The 16,759-nt window shown below is 49.2% G+C and overlaps 1 protein-coding gene across 6 annotated transcripts in view; it reads left to right on the top strand.

The window, feature by feature from the left end:
• The first annotated feature begins 302 nt into the window (after window positions 1–302).
• ACSF3 (acyl-CoA synthetase family member 3) overlaps window positions 303–16,759 on the top strand; it is a 58,904-nt gene continuing 42,447 nt past the window's right edge. For 4 of the 6 annotated variants that reach the window (XR_008993985.1, XM_036924268.2, XM_057492764.1 and 1 more), the window contains exons 1-3: window positions 303–387; window positions 13,444–14,146; window positions 15,048–15,203. Coding sequence is in view for 5 of the 6 variants with exons in the window: in XM_036924268.2 (XP_036780163.2) it covers window positions 13,481–14,146; window positions 15,048–15,203 (822 nt within the window). In the remaining variant the exon portion in view is untranslated. Of the gene's footprint in view, window positions 388–462; window positions 882–3,676; window positions 4,215–13,443; window positions 14,147–15,047; window positions 15,204–16,759 lie in introns of those variants that run through there. The other 2 variants (XM_036924269.2, XM_036924265.2) reach the window with 2 other exon arrangements.

The following is a 16,759-nucleotide window of genomic DNA, read 5'->3' on the forward strand; positions in this document are numbered from 1 at the left end:
AGGGCGCTGCCTGGGGTCTAAGGGCAGGGACACCATCCTTGGGGCTCTGCCCTCATGACCCAGGCACCTGCCAGGGCCTGCCTCCTCGGACCCCCTAATGCCACCGCACTGGGGGTTAGGCTTCAGCGCAGGAAGGAGGGGCGCGGGCCACAAACATGAGCTGGGGAGACGCCACGGCGGTCGGCCTCCCCTCGGCGCCGACCCTGGGCGCCAGCGCTCGCTCCCCTCTGCGCCCCGCGCACCTGCGGCCGCGCCCGGAACCCGCTGGCCGCCGCTCCGCACCCGCCGGGGGTCGTGCTTGGGCGACGGACGCGGGGTGCGCGCGCAGCCGCGGGTGCGGTTCCGGTTCCGGCCCGAGGAGGACGAGCGGGGTCCGCGGCCGCTGAGGTAGAGCCCGCCGCCCCCAAGCCCCGGCCTGCGGGCCCCGAGCCCCGCCGCCCCGCGGGCAGGGCCCCTCCTCCCGGCCCCGCCTTTCTTAGCGACCGGCCGTTCGTCCCGCAGCTTCGCGGCCGCAGGGGCCCCTGGGTCACGCGGAGGGACCGCGTCGCGGCCGGGGCACCGCCTCCGTGGCCCGGGGAGTGGTGGGCAGTTAGTCGGGCCCACGTCCAGCCGTCGTTGGAGGGGAGCTTGATCTGCCATGTCTAAAATAAATTGATTTCCGCTTCTCTTTGGGCCTGGAGGAGGCACCCCTGAGGCGCCTGCACCCCGGCCTGCCTGTCTGGTGGCTGCGTGCGCCGTGTTCGGGGCGCAGGGTGCAGATTCGGAGCGGGCCTGGCTCCTCTCGGCCAGCAGATCCCTAACGGTGACGGTCTGTGCGGGCCGGGTGTTTGCAGGCCCTGCGAGCACCCCTCTTGCGGGAGATGGGAGACTTTAAAGAGGAGGTTGATAGTGAGCTGGGCTTTGAAGGATGACTAGGAGTTTGCCAGAAAGGGAAAGGAAGAGAACCTGGAGGTGGGAGCAGGACTCTCCCATCTGGGCAGTTTTGATAACCAGCCAGGAGGGGAGATGTTTGTGGGGGGGGCAGGGGCCCGGATGGCAGTCGGGCAGCAGTGCTGTGCCCAGGAGCGTAGACGTTAGCAGTGGGCTTCAGGGGGCCCTGGGAGGTTTCTGATGTGAAACGTGACTGTCTAGTGAGCTCTCTTTGGTCCCAGCTTTGACCATCATAAGAGGTTTCCTCTTATGCACGTCCCAGAACCTCTCAAGGCTACTTTGGTGGGTTAAAGGGGGCCAGGATCGTAAGCTTTATCCTGCCAGATGGCATTTTTGAAATAGTATGTGACTTCCTGATATGGATGTCGGCTGAAGTGTTTGTTTTTCCCTTCGGTTTGTTTATTTGAATGTAGTGATCACCAATGCAATGTGAATGCCTGTTACTTAAAAATGTAACTTTAAAACAACCCCAAACTGCAGGCATCATGTTGAAATGAATGTCCCCCGCCACAGGGGAGTTGCAGCCACCTCTCCCACCCCATACCCATCAGGGCAGCAGACAACAGGAAATGCTGGGGTCCACTTTAAATTCAGGGTCTGGGGAGTGGTGTGGATCGAACAGGTGCTGTTTTATTCATTTTGAAACCAGCCACCTTCATTTGAATGCAAGTATCATTCTTATGAAGTAATTTCTGTCCCGCGGCTCCGTGGAGCTGAGAACGGTGCGGCCATGTGCGTGCCCTCTGTGTGCGCCAGGTCATGCTCACACAAGCTCTGTGCGGCGGGGCGTGTTGCCCCGTCTACTGCTGGAGAAATGATGGCTTAGACAGGTGAACAGAAGCCAGGAAGAAAGGAGCTGATTTCCAGTCTGGGTCTATATTGACTCTGACACCTGGCCTTAACCCAGAGAAGTCATCTTACTGGTGTTGGGGTAGTGGTGAGAGCGGTGGTCTTACCGAGAGTCTGGACCGTTAGAACAGAGTGGTCTCTGCCGCCCAGAGGAATGTAAGAGCAGTGCGCCCTTCCCTGGGAGAAGGCTGTCCTGGCTCACCAGGATGCAGGTGTCTGCTTTTGGCTGGGATGTGTCACACTGCTGCACGGTAGGCTCGACGCTGAGGGCAGGATCATGAAGTTGTCCTTGGAGAAGGGCACCCGGCTGGACTGCACATTATCTGCTGCAGTGTCACTCCAGGCTGTGCTGGTGGGGGTGACGGGTGCCCATGGCACCTGGAGGTGCGGCTCTCCTGATGCATCTGTTCCCTCTGAACCTGGAGGTGCTGAGGATGGTGACACGGTCTTCTGCCGTGAACAGATTTCTTTTTGCTTGTCCATGGCAGGGCCCTGATCCCTGCAACCGTGGAGATTTTATCTCTGTATTGAAGGAATTTATGATGGTTTCAGAGTCACATGTCTGAGTGACTTAAAAGATGTTTTGAAGGGGTGGCCCCAGACCCCCACGTTTGGTGGGAAAATAAGTTAGTACAACCTCTCTGAAGGCATCTCTGAGTATTCACCCAAATTAACGGTAATTTCTGTTGTGAGGCTCCGTAATGAGCACTGTAAGGACCACTTTTCGGCATCTGCTCTGCAAATACCCCCATGTGAGCACAGTGCGCACACCCTGAACCTCCCGCACGTGCACTTGGCGGGCTCCTCGCCTGAGCTCCAGCCACACTGCCTCTCCCGGGAGGGCCTGCCTGTGCGAGGCGGAACTGTGTCTGTCTGGCCCCCGCCAGTCCCCATGCAGGGCCTCATGGTCCTGCCACCTCCTGGACGCTCAGGGACTCGGTGGAAGGAGATGCCATGGGGCGCCCAGGGGTGCACCGCTGCAGCGCGCTGCTGAGTCGTGGGCCCGGGACTAGTGCAGCGAGCGCTTGAGCGCTGTTACTGTAACTACCTTTTCACTGTCTGCATGAGTGAAACTGGTTCAGACCCTTTATGAACCAGTAGCTTTCATTAAAAGAATACTGTTGGATCTTACTTATATTTCCTTCTTTCATTCAGAGAAATTAAAGAGCTGTAGACAGTTAGAAACACCCTGCAGATCCACCATTGAGAACAAGTATTTTTTAAAATATTTTTGTCTCTTTTTTTGTATAGAATAAAATGCTGAAGTTGAAGCATCTCCATTTTTAAAAAATGACATTTATTAGACTTTTAAATCTGATTACAAAAGTCACACATGCTCATGGGAGAAAATTGAGAATCACTAGGAAGACTATGAAGTCTTCAGCTCCGTAACCTGTGCACATGCGATACTTACGTTCAGGTCGTAGCCGCAGCCACCCTTCTCTCGGCCAACTGCGGGAAGCCTCCCCCTGTCCGGGCAGGCCCCTCCATGACTGGGCCGCGGCCCCGACAGCCCTGTGTGTGGCCCCGATGGCCCTAGCCTGTTCAGCATTAGAGGTGACACTGTGCTGAGCGGCCTGCGTGTGCACCCTTTTGTACCTCTCTGCATATTTCCTTAGTACACATTTTAAAACATTAGTATACATTAAAAAAGGGCTTGCATTTCCTGTTTTCTCGTCTCACTTTGAAGTGGCTGGAGCATCCTTTGGATGGCTCAGTCTGTGCCCTGGGCCTCGCCTGGACTGGCAGCATCGCCTGCGCCCTCGATGGCCCTGCAGTGGCCTCTCGGCCCTGCCATGAACGCCACCCTGGGAGCAGTGCAGGACAGCGCAGGGCATGTGGGGCCAACCAGGCCTGGGTTTGGAGCTCCGCTTCTCTGGTTACTTGGTGCTTTCGGGCAAGTCACGTGACCTCAGTTTCCCTTTGGAGTTGTGTCCATCCGTGGCCCCTGCGTATGGAGTCAGAAGTCAGCTAGCCCACCCTCCTGCCACTAATGGAGGCCCTGGGCAAGGGAGGGAATGTGGGGTTGGCCCCACCTTCAGGTCCTCAGACCGAGATTCCAGCGTCTTGCCAGCTGCCCCCACCCTTGGAATGGTGCAGAGCCCAGGGAGCCAGCAGGGTGCTCACACCTCCCTGTGAGAGGCGGGAGGTGCCTGTTTCCCAAGACACAGGAGGGGAGGCCCCGCGTGGGGTGGCCTGCAGGGAGGCATTGAGAGAGTCCGTTCTGCACGTGTCTGTGCCGCAGGTGCAGCCCTGATGCCTCTCTGACGCCTCCTGGGGGTTGGGGTGCGTTTGTGTGAGTAGCACCTGGCTGCCTGGGCGCTCTGCTCCTCAGCACCCCAGAAAATGCTGTCACTTCATCTAGCACCCTGGAACATCACTGAAGCCTCTGGCAGCAGGAATCTCCCTCAGGCCCTAACCAAGAAATACCGGTGGTAGGTTTTCTGTTTGCATATTTTCTGTTTTCACTTCCCTCATGCCTGTAAAGCAAATAGAGAAGAATTTGCTAGAAGTGAAGACAGCAAGCATGTTAGAGCCACCCCTCCGCCCTGGTCTGCATCCCATTGGCTTTCTTTCTTTCTGAAACTGGTGCATCTCACGTGCCCATCACATTTCTTGTTTTCTCTGGTCTAGCCCAGCTGTTCTCTTACAGTTTGTCAGCTTGCTTTATCACACCAGAATCTGGGGGTGTAAAACCAGCCATGAATCTACCTCTGAGCCTTGAGCCATGTGTAAGGCCAGACACGGAGAGGCCTTGACGCCCTGGCCTTCAAGAGGCTGCCTCTGAAACCTGGGAGTGGCATGGGTCATGTGCACTTGAGAGCCACCCATTTGGTAGAGGCCATGGAGCAGCCCAGCTGGAGGTGCTGGCCTTCCTCCTCCTTGTCTGGGAGGCTGGAGCCCCTCCCCTGCTGGCCAGGCTGGAAGACCTTCTATTAGGAGGCCCGGGCAGCGGGAGAAGCCAGCTGACCAGAGGGACACCAATACCAGCACACTAAGGGCCTCTCACTTAGTAACTGGGTTCTGGCAATTCTTTTTTTTTTTAATTTTTTTATTGAAGGGTAGTTGACACACAGTATTACATTACATTAGTTTCAGGTGTACAACACAGTGATTCAACATTTATATACATGATAATTCTAGGTACCAGCTATCACCATACCAAGTTGCTACCATATTTTGACTATATTCCTTATGCTATACATTACATCCCGGTTACTTATTTATTTTACAATTGGAAGTGTGTACTTTTTGTTGTTGTTGTTGTGAGGGCATCTCTCCTATTTATTGATCAAATGGTTGTTAACAACAATAAAATTCTGTATAGGGGAGTCAATGCTCAATGCATAATCATTAATCCACCCCAAGCCTAATTTTCGTCAGTCTCCAATCTTCTGAGTCATAACAAACAAGTTCTTACATGGAGAACAAATTCTTACATAATGAATAAGTTACGTGGTGAACAGTACAAGGGCAGTCATCACAGAAACTTTTGGTTTTGTTCATGCATTATGAACTATAAACAGTCAGTTCAAATATGAATACTCATTTGATTTTTATACTTGATTTATATGTGGATACCACATTTCTCCCTTTATTATTACTATTTTTAATAAAATGATGAAGTGGTAGGTAGATACAAGATAAAGGTAAAAAACAGAGTTTAGTGTTGTAAGAGAGCAAATGTAGATGATCAGGTGTGTGCCTGTCGACTATGTGTTAATCCAAGCTAGACAAGGGCAATAAAACATCCACGTATGCAGAAGATTTCTCTCAGAACGGGGGGGTGAGGTTCTAAGCCTCACCTCTGTTGATCCCCAATTTCTCACCTGATGACCCCCCTGCGACTGTGCCTGTCTTAGGTTGTTCCTCCCTTGAGGAATCTTACCTGTCTCTGGCTAACCAGTCATCTTCCGGGGCCATACAGGGAAATGTTAAGTTGGTAAGAGAGAGAAGCTTTATTGTTTGAAAAGGTTAGCTTTTTACTTCTTTGCATATTTATGCCCTGTAGCTTCTATGCCCAGCATTTGTCTTGAGGTATCTTTACCACTTGGAAGAATTATGATACTTGGTAAGTTTGATATGAGGCACGAATTCTATTTAAGTGTTGTAATTAGGAAGGAAGAAGAAAAGCTATAGAAGTAGCAGGCGGAAGAAAACATGGGAAGATTGATTATTTCTTTGACATATCTTCTTGTAGAGTAGCTTCAGCATGTATAGGTTTTAAACTACTGATTAAATTGCGCACACACATTAACATAATAGGAGTATAGTTACCTAACCAAAGCATACCTGTAATTACCAGCCATCTCCAGTGAAACCAAGAAAACCAGTTAGGCACCTTAGGCATTTGTGAAAACTTATCTATGATATGGTGGATATTGTCCAACTGAACTTGAACAGTCTGAGAGAAATCAGACAAATTAAAACAACCCCTTCCTGGGGACTGTTCACATGCCATATGTTCTTTTAACAGTAAATAGTCTGTAGTTGTAAGATTTTGGAGCACTACAATTTGCACTTCTCCTAATTCTTGGTTGAGTTCCAACAGTATAGATCCAGTCAAATTTGTTGTTTTACTGTATGCACAGGCCAGCTTAGATATCTCCTTCCTCATTCCCATGGCAAGTCCAGGAACTGGTGGGATGAGTGCATCTACACCTGTGGCAGTGCGTGGATCTTTGTTGGGGTTTTTTTTTGCTGATGATCTTCTGGCATGAGTCTTCCCGAGAGTGCTGATGTTGGAAGTTCTTTTTCATATCGTATCTTAGTTCATTTTCGGGGTAGCCCAATTAGGCTTTGATCCTCTGTATAAACACAAACAGACCCTTTGCCTACACTTTTATATGCCCTTTATACCCTTGTGTAGAACTCATTGGAGGTTACCACACAGGAACTGCCTTTTTTTTTTTGTCTTTTTTTTTTTTGGTATCACTAATCTACACTTACATGACGAATATTATGTTTACTGGGCTCTCCCCTATACCAGGTCCCCCCATCAACCCCTTTACAGTCACTGTCCATCAGCATAGCAAAATGTTGTAGAATCACTACTTGCCTTCTCTGTGTTGTACAGCCCTCCCCTTTCTCCCACCCCCTCATGCATGCTAATCTTTTTTTTTTTTTTGAAATGAGTAGAGTCAATTTTAATGTAAACAAAAAATAATTTTGACATATAATCAATTCAATTATGTAAAATCAATTATGTAAAAAAATTTGTACATAATTTCTTGCACTAAATCTGCCATGTTAAATGTATATATATATATATTTTTTGTGAGGGCATCTCTCATATTTATTGATCAAATAGTTGTTAACAACAATAAATTTCTGTATAGGGGGGTCAATACTCAATGCACAATCATTAATCCACCCCAAGCCTAATTTTCGTCAGTCTCCAATCTTCTGAGGCATAACAAACAAGTTCTTACATGGAGTACAAATTCTTACATAGTGAATAAGTTACATGGTGAACAGTGCAAGGGCAGTCATCACAGAAGCTTTCGGTTTTGTTCATCCATTATGAACTATAAACAGTTCAAATATGAATATTCATTTGATTTTTAAACTTGATTTATATGTGGATACCACATTTCTCTATTATTATTATTTTTAATAAAATGCTGAAGTGGTAGGTAGATACGAGATAAAGGTAGAAAACAGAGTTTAGTGTTGTAAGAGAGCAAATGTAGATGATCAGGTGTGTGCCTGTAGACTATGTGTTAATCCGAGCTAGACGAGGGCAATAAACATCCATGTATGCAGAAGATTTCTCTCAGAACAGGGGGGGTGAGGTTCTAAGCCTCACCTCTGTTGATCCCCAATTTCTCACCTGATGGCCCCCCTGCGACTGTGCCTGTCTTAGGTTGTTCCTCCCTTGAGGAATCTTACCCGTCTCTGGCTAACCAGTCATCTTCCGGGGCCATACAGGGAAATGTTAAGTTGGTAAGTGAGAGAGAAGCCTTATTGTTTGAAAAGGTTAGCTTTTTACTTCTTTGCATATTTATGCCCTGTAGCTTCTATGCCCAGCATTTGTCTTGAGGTGTCTTTACCACTTGGAAGAATTATGATACTCGGTAAATTCGACATGTGGCACGAGTTCTATTTAAAGGTTGTGATTAGGTAGGAAGAAGAAAAGCTATAGAAGTAGCAGGCAGAAGAAAACCTGGGAAGATTATTTCTTTGACATATCTTCTTGTAGAGTAACTTCAGCATGGATAGGTTTTAAACTACTAATTAAATTGTGCACACACATTAACATAATAGGAATATAGTTACCTAACCAAAGCATACCTGTAATTACCAGCCATCTCCAGTGAAACCAAGAAAACCAGTTAGCCACCTTAGGCATTTGTGAAAACTTATCTATGATATGGTGGATATTGTCCAACTGAACTTAAACAGTCTGAGAGAATTCAGATAAATTAGAACAACCCATTCCTGGGGACTGTTCACATCCCATATGTTCTTTTAACAGTAAATAGTCTGTGGTTGTAAGATTTTGGAGTGCTACAATTTGCACTTCTCCTAATTCTTGGTTGAGTTCCAACAGTATAGATCCAGTCAAATTTGTTGTTTTACTGTATGCACAGGCCAGCTTAGATATCTCCTTCCTCATTCCCATGGCAAGTCCAGGAACTGGTGGGATGAGTGCATCTACACCTGTGGCAGTGCGTGGATCTTTGTTGGGGTTTTTTTTTGCTGATGATCTTCTGGCATGAGTCTTCCCGAGAGTGCTGATGTTGGAAGTTCTTTTTCATATCGTATCTTAGTTCATTTTCGGGGTAGCCCAATTAGGCTTTGATCCTCTGTATAAACACAAACAGACCCTTTGCCTACACTTTTATATGCCCTTTATACCCTTGTGTAGAACTCATTGGAGGTCACCACACAGGCACTGCTTTTTTTTTTTTTTAATCATTAATCTACACTTACATGATGAATATTATGTTTACTAGGCTCTCCCCTATACCAGGTCCCCCCTATAAACCCCTTTACAGTCACTGTCCATCAGCATAGCAAACTGTTGTAGAATCACTACTTGTCTTCTCTGTGTTGTACAGCCCTCCCCTTTCTCCCACCCCCCTATGGATGCTAATCTTAATACCCCTCTTTTTCTGCCCCCCCTTATCCCTCCCTACCCACCCATCCTCCCCAGTCCCTTTCCCTTTGGTACCTGTTAGTCCATTCTTGAGTTCTGTGATTCTGCTGCTGTTTTGTTCCTTCAGTTTTTCCTTTGTTCTTATATTCCACAGATAAGTGAAATCATTTGGTATTTCTCTTTCTCCGCTTGGCTTGTTTCACTGAGCATAATACCCTCCAGCTCCATCCATGTTGCTGCAAATGGTAGGATTTGCCCTTTTCTTATGGCTGAGTAGTATTCCATTGTGTATATGTACCACATCTTCTTTATCCATTCATCTATCGATGGACATTTAGGTTGCTTCCAATTCTTGGCTATTGTAAATAGTGCTGCGATAAACATAGGGGTGCACTGACCTTTCTCATACTTGATTGCTGCGTTCTTAGGGTAAATTCCTAGGAGTGCAATTCCTGGGTCAAATGGTAAGTCTGTTTTGAGCATTTTGAGGAACCTCCATGCTGCTTTCCACAATGGTTGAACTAACTTACATTCCCACCAGCAGTGTAGGAGGGTTCCCCTTTCTCCACAGCCTCGCCAACATTTGTTGTTGTTTGTCTTTTGGGTGGCAGCCATCCTTACTGGTGTGAGGTGATACCTCATTGTAGTTTTAATTTGCATTTCTCTGATAATTAGCGATGTGGAGCATCTTTTCATGTGCCTGTTGGCCATCTGTATTTCTTTTTTGGAGAAGGGTCTGTTCAGCTCCTCTGACCATTTTTTAATTGGGTTATTTGTTTTTTGTTTGTTGAGGCGTGTGAGCTCTTTATATATTCTGGACGTCAAGCCTTTATCGGATGTGTCATTTTCAAATGTATTCTCCCATACTGTAGGGGTTCCTTTTTGTTCTATTGATGGTGTCTTTTGCTGTACAGAAGCTTTTCAGCTTAATATAGTCCCACTTGTTCATTTTTGCTGTTGTTTTCCTTGCCTGGGGAGATATGTTCAAGAAGAGGTGACTCATGTTTATGTCTAAGAGGTTTTTGCCTATGTTTTCTTCCAAGAGTTTAATGGTTTCATGGCTTACATTCAGGTCTTTGATCCATTTTGAGTTTACTTTTGTATATGGGGTTAGACAATGGTCCAGTTTCATTCTCCTACATGTAGCTGTCCAGTTTTGCCAGCACCATCTGTTGAAGAGACTGTCATTTCCCCATTGTATGTCCATGGCTCCTTTATCAAATATTAATTGACCACATATGTCTGGGTTAATGTCTGGATTCTCTAGTCTGTTCCATTGGTCTGTGGCTCTGCTCTTGTGCCAGTACCAAATTGTCTTGATTACTATGGCTTTATAGTAGAGCTTGAAGTTGGGGAGTGAGATCCCCCCTACTTTATTCTTCTTTCTCAGGATTGCTTTGGCTATTCGGGGTCTTTGGTGTTTCCATATGAATTTTTGAATTATTTGTTCCAGTTCATTGAAGAATGTTGCTGGTAGTTTCATAGGGATTGCATCAAATCTGTATATTGCTTTGGGCAGGATGGCCATTTTGACGATATTAATTCTTCCTAGCCACGAGCATGGGATGAGTTTCCATCTGTTAGTGTCCCCTTTAATTTCTCTTAAGAGTGACTTGTAGTTTTCAGAGTATAAGTCTTTCACTTCTTTGGTTAGGTTTATTCCTAGGTATTTTATTTTTTTTGATGCAATTGTGAATGGATTTGTTTTCCTGATTTCTCTTTCTGTTGGTTCATTGTTAGTATATAGGAAAGCCACAGATTTCTGTGTGTTGATTTTGTATCCTGCAACTTTGCTGTATTCCGATATCAGTTCTAGTAGTTTTGGGGTGGAGTCTTTAGGGTTTTTTATGTACAGTATCATGTCATCTGCAAATAGTGACAGTTTAACTTCTTTACCAATCTGGATTCCTTGTATTTTTTTGTTTTGTCTGATTGCCGTGGCTAGGACCTCCAGTACTATGTTAAATAACAGTGGGGAGAGTGGGCATCCCTGTCTAGTTCCCGATCTCAGAGGAAATGCTTTCAGCTTCTCGCTGTTCAGTATAATGTTGGCTGTGGGTTTATGATATATGGCCTTTATTATGTTGAGGTACTTGCCCTCTATTCCCATTTTGCTGAGAGTTTTTATCATGAATGGATGTTGAACTTTGTCAAATGCTTTTTCAGCATCTATGGAGATGATCATGTGGTTTTTGTCATTCTTTTTGTTGATGTGGTGGATGATGTTGATGGACTTTCGAATGTTGTGCCATCCTTGCATCCCTGGGATGAATCCCACTTGGTCATGGTGTATGATCCTTTTGATGTATTTTTGAATTCGGTTTGCTAATATTTTGTTGAGTATTTTTGGATCTACGTTTATCAGGGATATTGGTCTGTAGTTTTCTTTTTTGGTGGGGTCTTTGCCTGGTTTTGGTATTAGGGTGATGTTAGCTTCATAGAATGAGTTTGGGAGTATCCCCTCCTCCTCTATTTTTTGGAAAACTTTAAGGAGAATGGGTATTATGTCTTCCCTGTATGTCTGATAAAATTCCGAGGTAAATCCATCTGGCCCGGGGGTTTTGTTCTTTGGTAGTTTTTTGATTACCGCTTCAATTTCGTTGCTGGTAATTGGTCTGTTTAAATTTTCTGTATCTTCCTGGGTCAATCTTGGAAGGTTGTATTTTTCTAGGAAGTTGTCCGTTTCTCCTAGGTTTCCCAGCTTGTTAGCATATAGGTTTTCATAGTAGTCTCTAATAATTCTTTGTATTTCTGTGGGGTCCGTCGTGATTTTTCCTTTCTCATTTCTGATACTGTTGATTTGTGTTGACTCCCTTTTCCTCTTAATAAGTCTGGCTAGAGGCTTATCTATTTTGTTTATTTTCTCGAAGAACCAGCTCTTGGTTTCATTGATTTTTGCTATTGTTTTATTCTTCTCAATTTTATTTATTTCTTCTCTGATCTTTATTGTGTCCCTCCTTCTGCTGACCTTAGGCCTCATTTGTTCTTCTTTTTCCAACTTCGATAATTGTGACATTAGACCATTCATTTGGGATTGTTCTTCCTTTTTAAAATATGCTTGGATTGCTATATACTTTCCTCTTAAGACTGCTTTTGCTGTGTCCCACAGAAGTTGGGGCTTAGTGTTGTTGTTGTCATTTGTTTCCATATATTGCTGGATCTCCATTTTGATTTGGTCATTGATCCATTGATTATTTAGGAGCATGTTGTTAAGCCTCCATGTGTTTGTGAGCCTCTTTGCTTTCTTTGTACAGTTTATTTCTAGTTTTATGCCTTTGTGGTCTGAAAAGTTGGTTGGTAGGATTTCAATCTTTTGGAATTTTCTGAGGCTCTTTTTGTGGCCTAGTATGTGGTCTATTCTGGAGAATGTTCCATGTGCACTTGAGAAGAATGTGTATCCTGTTGCTTTTGGATGTAGAGTTCTGTAGATGTCTATTAGGTCCATCTGCTCTACTGTGTTGTTCAGTGCTTCCGTGTCCTTACTTATTTTCTGCCCGGTGGATCTATCCTTTGGGGTGAGTGGTGTGTTGAAGTCCCCTAGAATGAATGCATTGCAGTCTATTTCCCCCTTTAGTTCTGTTAGTATTTGTTTCACATATGCTGGTGCTCCTGTGTTGGGTGCATATATATTTAGAATGGTTATATCCTCTTGTTGAACTGAGCCCTTTATCATTATGTAGTGTCCTTCTTTATCTCTTGTTACTTTCTTTGTTTTGAAGTCTATTTTGTCTGATATTAGTACTGCAACCCCTGCTTTCTTCTCGCTGTTGTTTGCCTGAAATATGTTTTTCCATCCCTTGACTTTTAGTCTGTACATGTCTTTGGGTTTGAGGTGAGTTACTTGTAAGCAGCATATAGATGGGTCTTGCTTTTTTATCCATTCTATTACTCTGTGTCTTTTGATTGGTGCATTCAGCCCATTAACATTTAGGGTGACTATTGAAAGATATGTACTTATTGCCATTGCAGGCTTTAAATTCGTGGTTACCAAAGGTTCAAGGTTAGCCTCTTTAGTATCTTACTGCCTAACTTAGCTCGCTTATTGAGCTGTCAAGCTTTCCTTTCTTGCTTGACCGTTTTGGTCATTAGTTTATGTTTTGTTTTTGGAGAGAGGGAGCAAGCTCCCAGAAGTCCCCTGTTCGGGACGTGAGCCATGTGTGTCCAGCTCCAGGGGTGCCCAGGCCCTGCCCGCTGCAGAGGGATGTCCTCACTCCTCTCGGCTGGGATCTTTCCAGGCTCAGACTTTGAAAAACAATTATTCAGAATTTATGTTAAGTGTATTGAATTCTTTGTGCTTCTCCTCAGTTTGACCTACTTTGGTTTATCTTTCAGAATCTTGTATGCTTTTGAAATCCTTAATCTGTGACTAAGTGAAAAGCTGGAATGTTGGGCACAAAGACCCCAAAGGAGGTGTATTGGGAGAGTTGGTGTTTCCAGTCTGGGGTGCCACCTAAGGATGACCGTTAGGCGCATCTCATCTGGTGCAGCGTTTTAATTGGACCTCCCTTCAGTGACTTAGGATGGGGTTTGGTGGGGGTGACGTGCTGCCCCCTCTTTTCCAGCCCCACCCCAGGTGGATCAAGTCGGATATCGTCTGCAATGCTGCCCCACGTGGCGCTGTCCTTCCGGTGCCGGGTCTGCGCCGTGGCCTCCTGCCGGCCTGCTCCCTGGAGACACAGATGGAGTGGCTTCCTGCACACGGGCCCAGAAGCCCTCTCTGACAGGAGCGCCCCGGTGTTCACCCGTGCCTTGGCCTTTGGGGCCAGAACCGCCCTCGTCGACCAGCACGGCCACCACACATACGCAGACCTTTACTCCCACAGCGTCCGCCTGTCCCGGGAGATCTGCAGGCTCCGCGAGTGCACAGGCGGGGACCTGCGGGGGGAGAGGGTCTCCTTCATGTGCTCCAATGACGTGTCCTACGTGGTGGCCCAGTGGGCCTCATGGATGAGTGGTGGCATCGCTGTCCCTCTGTACGGGAAGCTCCCGCAGGCCCAGCTGGAGTATTTCATCCGGGACTCCCAGAGCTCCGTGGTCCTGGCCGGCCAGGAGTACGTGGAGATCCTGAGCCCAGTGGTCGGGAAGCTGGGGATCCCACTCCTGCCTCTCCCGCCCACAGTCTACAGCAGGGCAGCAGAGGAGCGCAGGGACGGGGAGGTGCCGGAGCGGGACTGGAGAGACCGGGGCGCCATGATTGTCTACACCAGCGGGACCACGGGGCAGCCCAAGGGCGTGCTGAGCACCCATCCCAACATCCAGGCCATGGTGAGTGCTGCTGCGGGCTGCCGCCACCTCTGGGCAGGGTCCTGAGGCTAGAAGCACCTTCTGAGGGCAGCCTGTCCATTCACTTTTCTGTAGGGCTGTTCACAGCAGCTGCCATCCCACCAACCCTACCTGAACTTCGGGGCAATAAAGGGTCACAGTGGCGTGTGACTGCCAGGGCCACTAGCCCACGTGGGATGACTCCGAGGAAGGCCGGGGGCTCAGCACTCAGGTGTAGAGGGAATCATGGGCCTGCTGGTGGGCCCCCTTAACAAATGATGCCAACAGGGCAGCTTAATCAGCACTTCATTCCCACATGTGGCATGTGGAGGGCAGCAGGGGCCACCATGTGCAGCTCAGAGACGCCGGCCATGACGCACACACTCAGGATGTGTGGCCAGCAGACTTCAGGCTAGCTTGGGAAGCCAGGAAGCAAGAACCCACATGCCCACATGCTGGGCATTTCTGGAGTGCGTGGGACGCTGTGCTCAGCAGCGATTGGGAGACTCGATCAGCACGACAGTAAAAGCCGAAGAACTGCCTGGAAACCCAGCTCTGGGCTCTGCTGTGGCCCCAGCAGGGAGGGCGGTGCTGAGGTCAGCTGGGAGGCTGGCTGGACGGAATCAGGCCTGAGCTCTGGAAGGCCCCGAGTCCCAGGGCCTGTTGGAGCTGAAACCACAGCCCTGACTGCCTGGGGCAGAGACACCCAGAGTGTGTGCAGAGGACACCCCAATCGGAGCCCTTTCTGTCTGGCTTTGCTCTCCGACACGGGCGAGCAGCCGAACCCACAGGTCCCGGGTCACCCTGTTGCCGCCTCCTGCAGATGCCGTCAGAGGCAGGTAGCAGAGCGCCTCCTCCTCCCTCCTCAGCACACTGTCCCCCATCTGAGGCTGTTGTCCTGCAGGTGAAGGGGCTGGTCCACAAGTGGGCGTGGACCAAAGACGATGTGATCCTGCACGTCCTCCCGCTGCACCACATCCACGGCGTGGTCAACAAGCTGCTCTGTCCGCTCTGGGTGGGAGCCACCTGTGTGATGCTGCCCGAGTTCAGCGCGCAGCAGGTGAGTGGGGGACAGGCGAGCTGGGACAGGCGGGGCCCGAGGACCCTCCTGGGTGTGGCTTTGCCAGCAGTGGAGGCTGTTGCCAGTGTGACAGGTGACCCCAGCTAGGCGGCTTAAGCATGAAGGGCTGTGCTCTCAGCTCTGGGAGGTGGAACCCCACCGAGTCTGACGGCCGGAGTCGAGGTGTCAGCAGGGGTGGCCCTGCCTGGGGGCTCCAGCTGCTGGAGGCGCACACCCCATGCTGTGGGGCTGCATTGCTTCAGGCTCCGCCTCTGTGCTCTCATGGCCACCCTCTCTTCTGGGTCAAGTCCCCCTCTGCCTCCCTCTCGTGAGGACCTGTGATCACAGCGGGCCCCCTGGGGACCCAGGGGGAGCCTCCATCTCAAGAGCTGTAACTGCCTCTGCAAAATGCCTTCTGCTGCACCAGGTGACGCTTCCGTGAGGACTGGGACTGGGTGTCTTGGGGCTGTCAGGTAGCAGAGCACAGCAGCCTTCAGTCCTGGACTGGGTGGCCCAGCCGGGAGCTCTGAACTGTCTCCTGGGGTTCCTCGTGCCGGCATGTTGTCCCTTCCCCACGCCACTGTCAGGCTGGCAGGGGTGGGGACGCTGTGCTCAGCCTAGCCGCTGGCGCCCACCCGGCATTCCTGCCGCTTGTCTCTCTTGCCCCTGGGAAAGTACCTGGTTCTCTGCCAGCAGCTCAGAGCTCATATTTTAGTCAAGCGTGAATTTCCTCACAAAGGGGTCCCTGAAGGCCTGGGAACCCGGTCTGCAGGATTCATCATTGTCCAAGGCCCCTGTTTGGCAGGTGTCGAGAGCCTCAGGCAGCATCCTCTCCTCAGGCCTGGAGCCTTCACCGCTCGGGGTGGGACCTGCAGAGAGTGGGGCTCTGAGGACACGCAGACCCCACCGCCAGTCAGCCACTCAGAGCTGCAGCCCAGGCCACCTTCCGCCTCTCTGAGGAAGAGGAGCAGAGACCCCTGGCCCTGGCCCTGAGCCTAGGAACATATGGGGGAGCCCAGCCCCAGAGGCGGAGGATTAAAGAGAAGGGGCCCTCCCCCTCCCTTCCTCTGGAGAGACCCCCTGTTTGCTGACAAGTGACATTGGGCTTTAGAGAAAGACATAGTGGTGGGTGAAAACAGGGCATTGACCTGGCCCGAGAGCCCTGGCACAGTCCCGACCGGCCAGCAGGCGAGGCTCCTGGCCTTCTGCCAGCACTCCCCACAGCCCCTGACTCTTTGTGTTTTGTTCCTAAGCTGCAGACCCCTTAGCGATTCCAGACGGACAGTCAGGAGCTGGAAGACACCTTTCAGGGCAGCAGCCTGAGGACCTGCCTCCCCCTCGACATACGGCTCAGCAGGGGCGGTCAGGCTTGCCAGGCGCTCCGTGTCTGTGGGTCTCAGCACAGCTCTTCCCAACCCTGGATCTGTGCTGACGTTGAGGAGAGGGCTGTGGGGGGAGGGCAGAGCACCTGAGGCTCGGCTGCTCAGGGAGAACTGACCCCTCCACTAAGGGCAAGCTGGGCACCTAGCGCTCTTTGCCAGGGAGCTTGCGCAGTG

Source organism: Manis pentadactyla, chromosome 15, assembly GCF_030020395.1.
Source record: "Manis pentadactyla isolate mManPen7 chromosome 15, mManPen7.hap1, whole genome shotgun sequence".
NCBI classification, from domain to species: Eukaryota; Metazoa; Chordata; class Mammalia; order Pholidota; family Manidae; genus Manis; species Manis pentadactyla.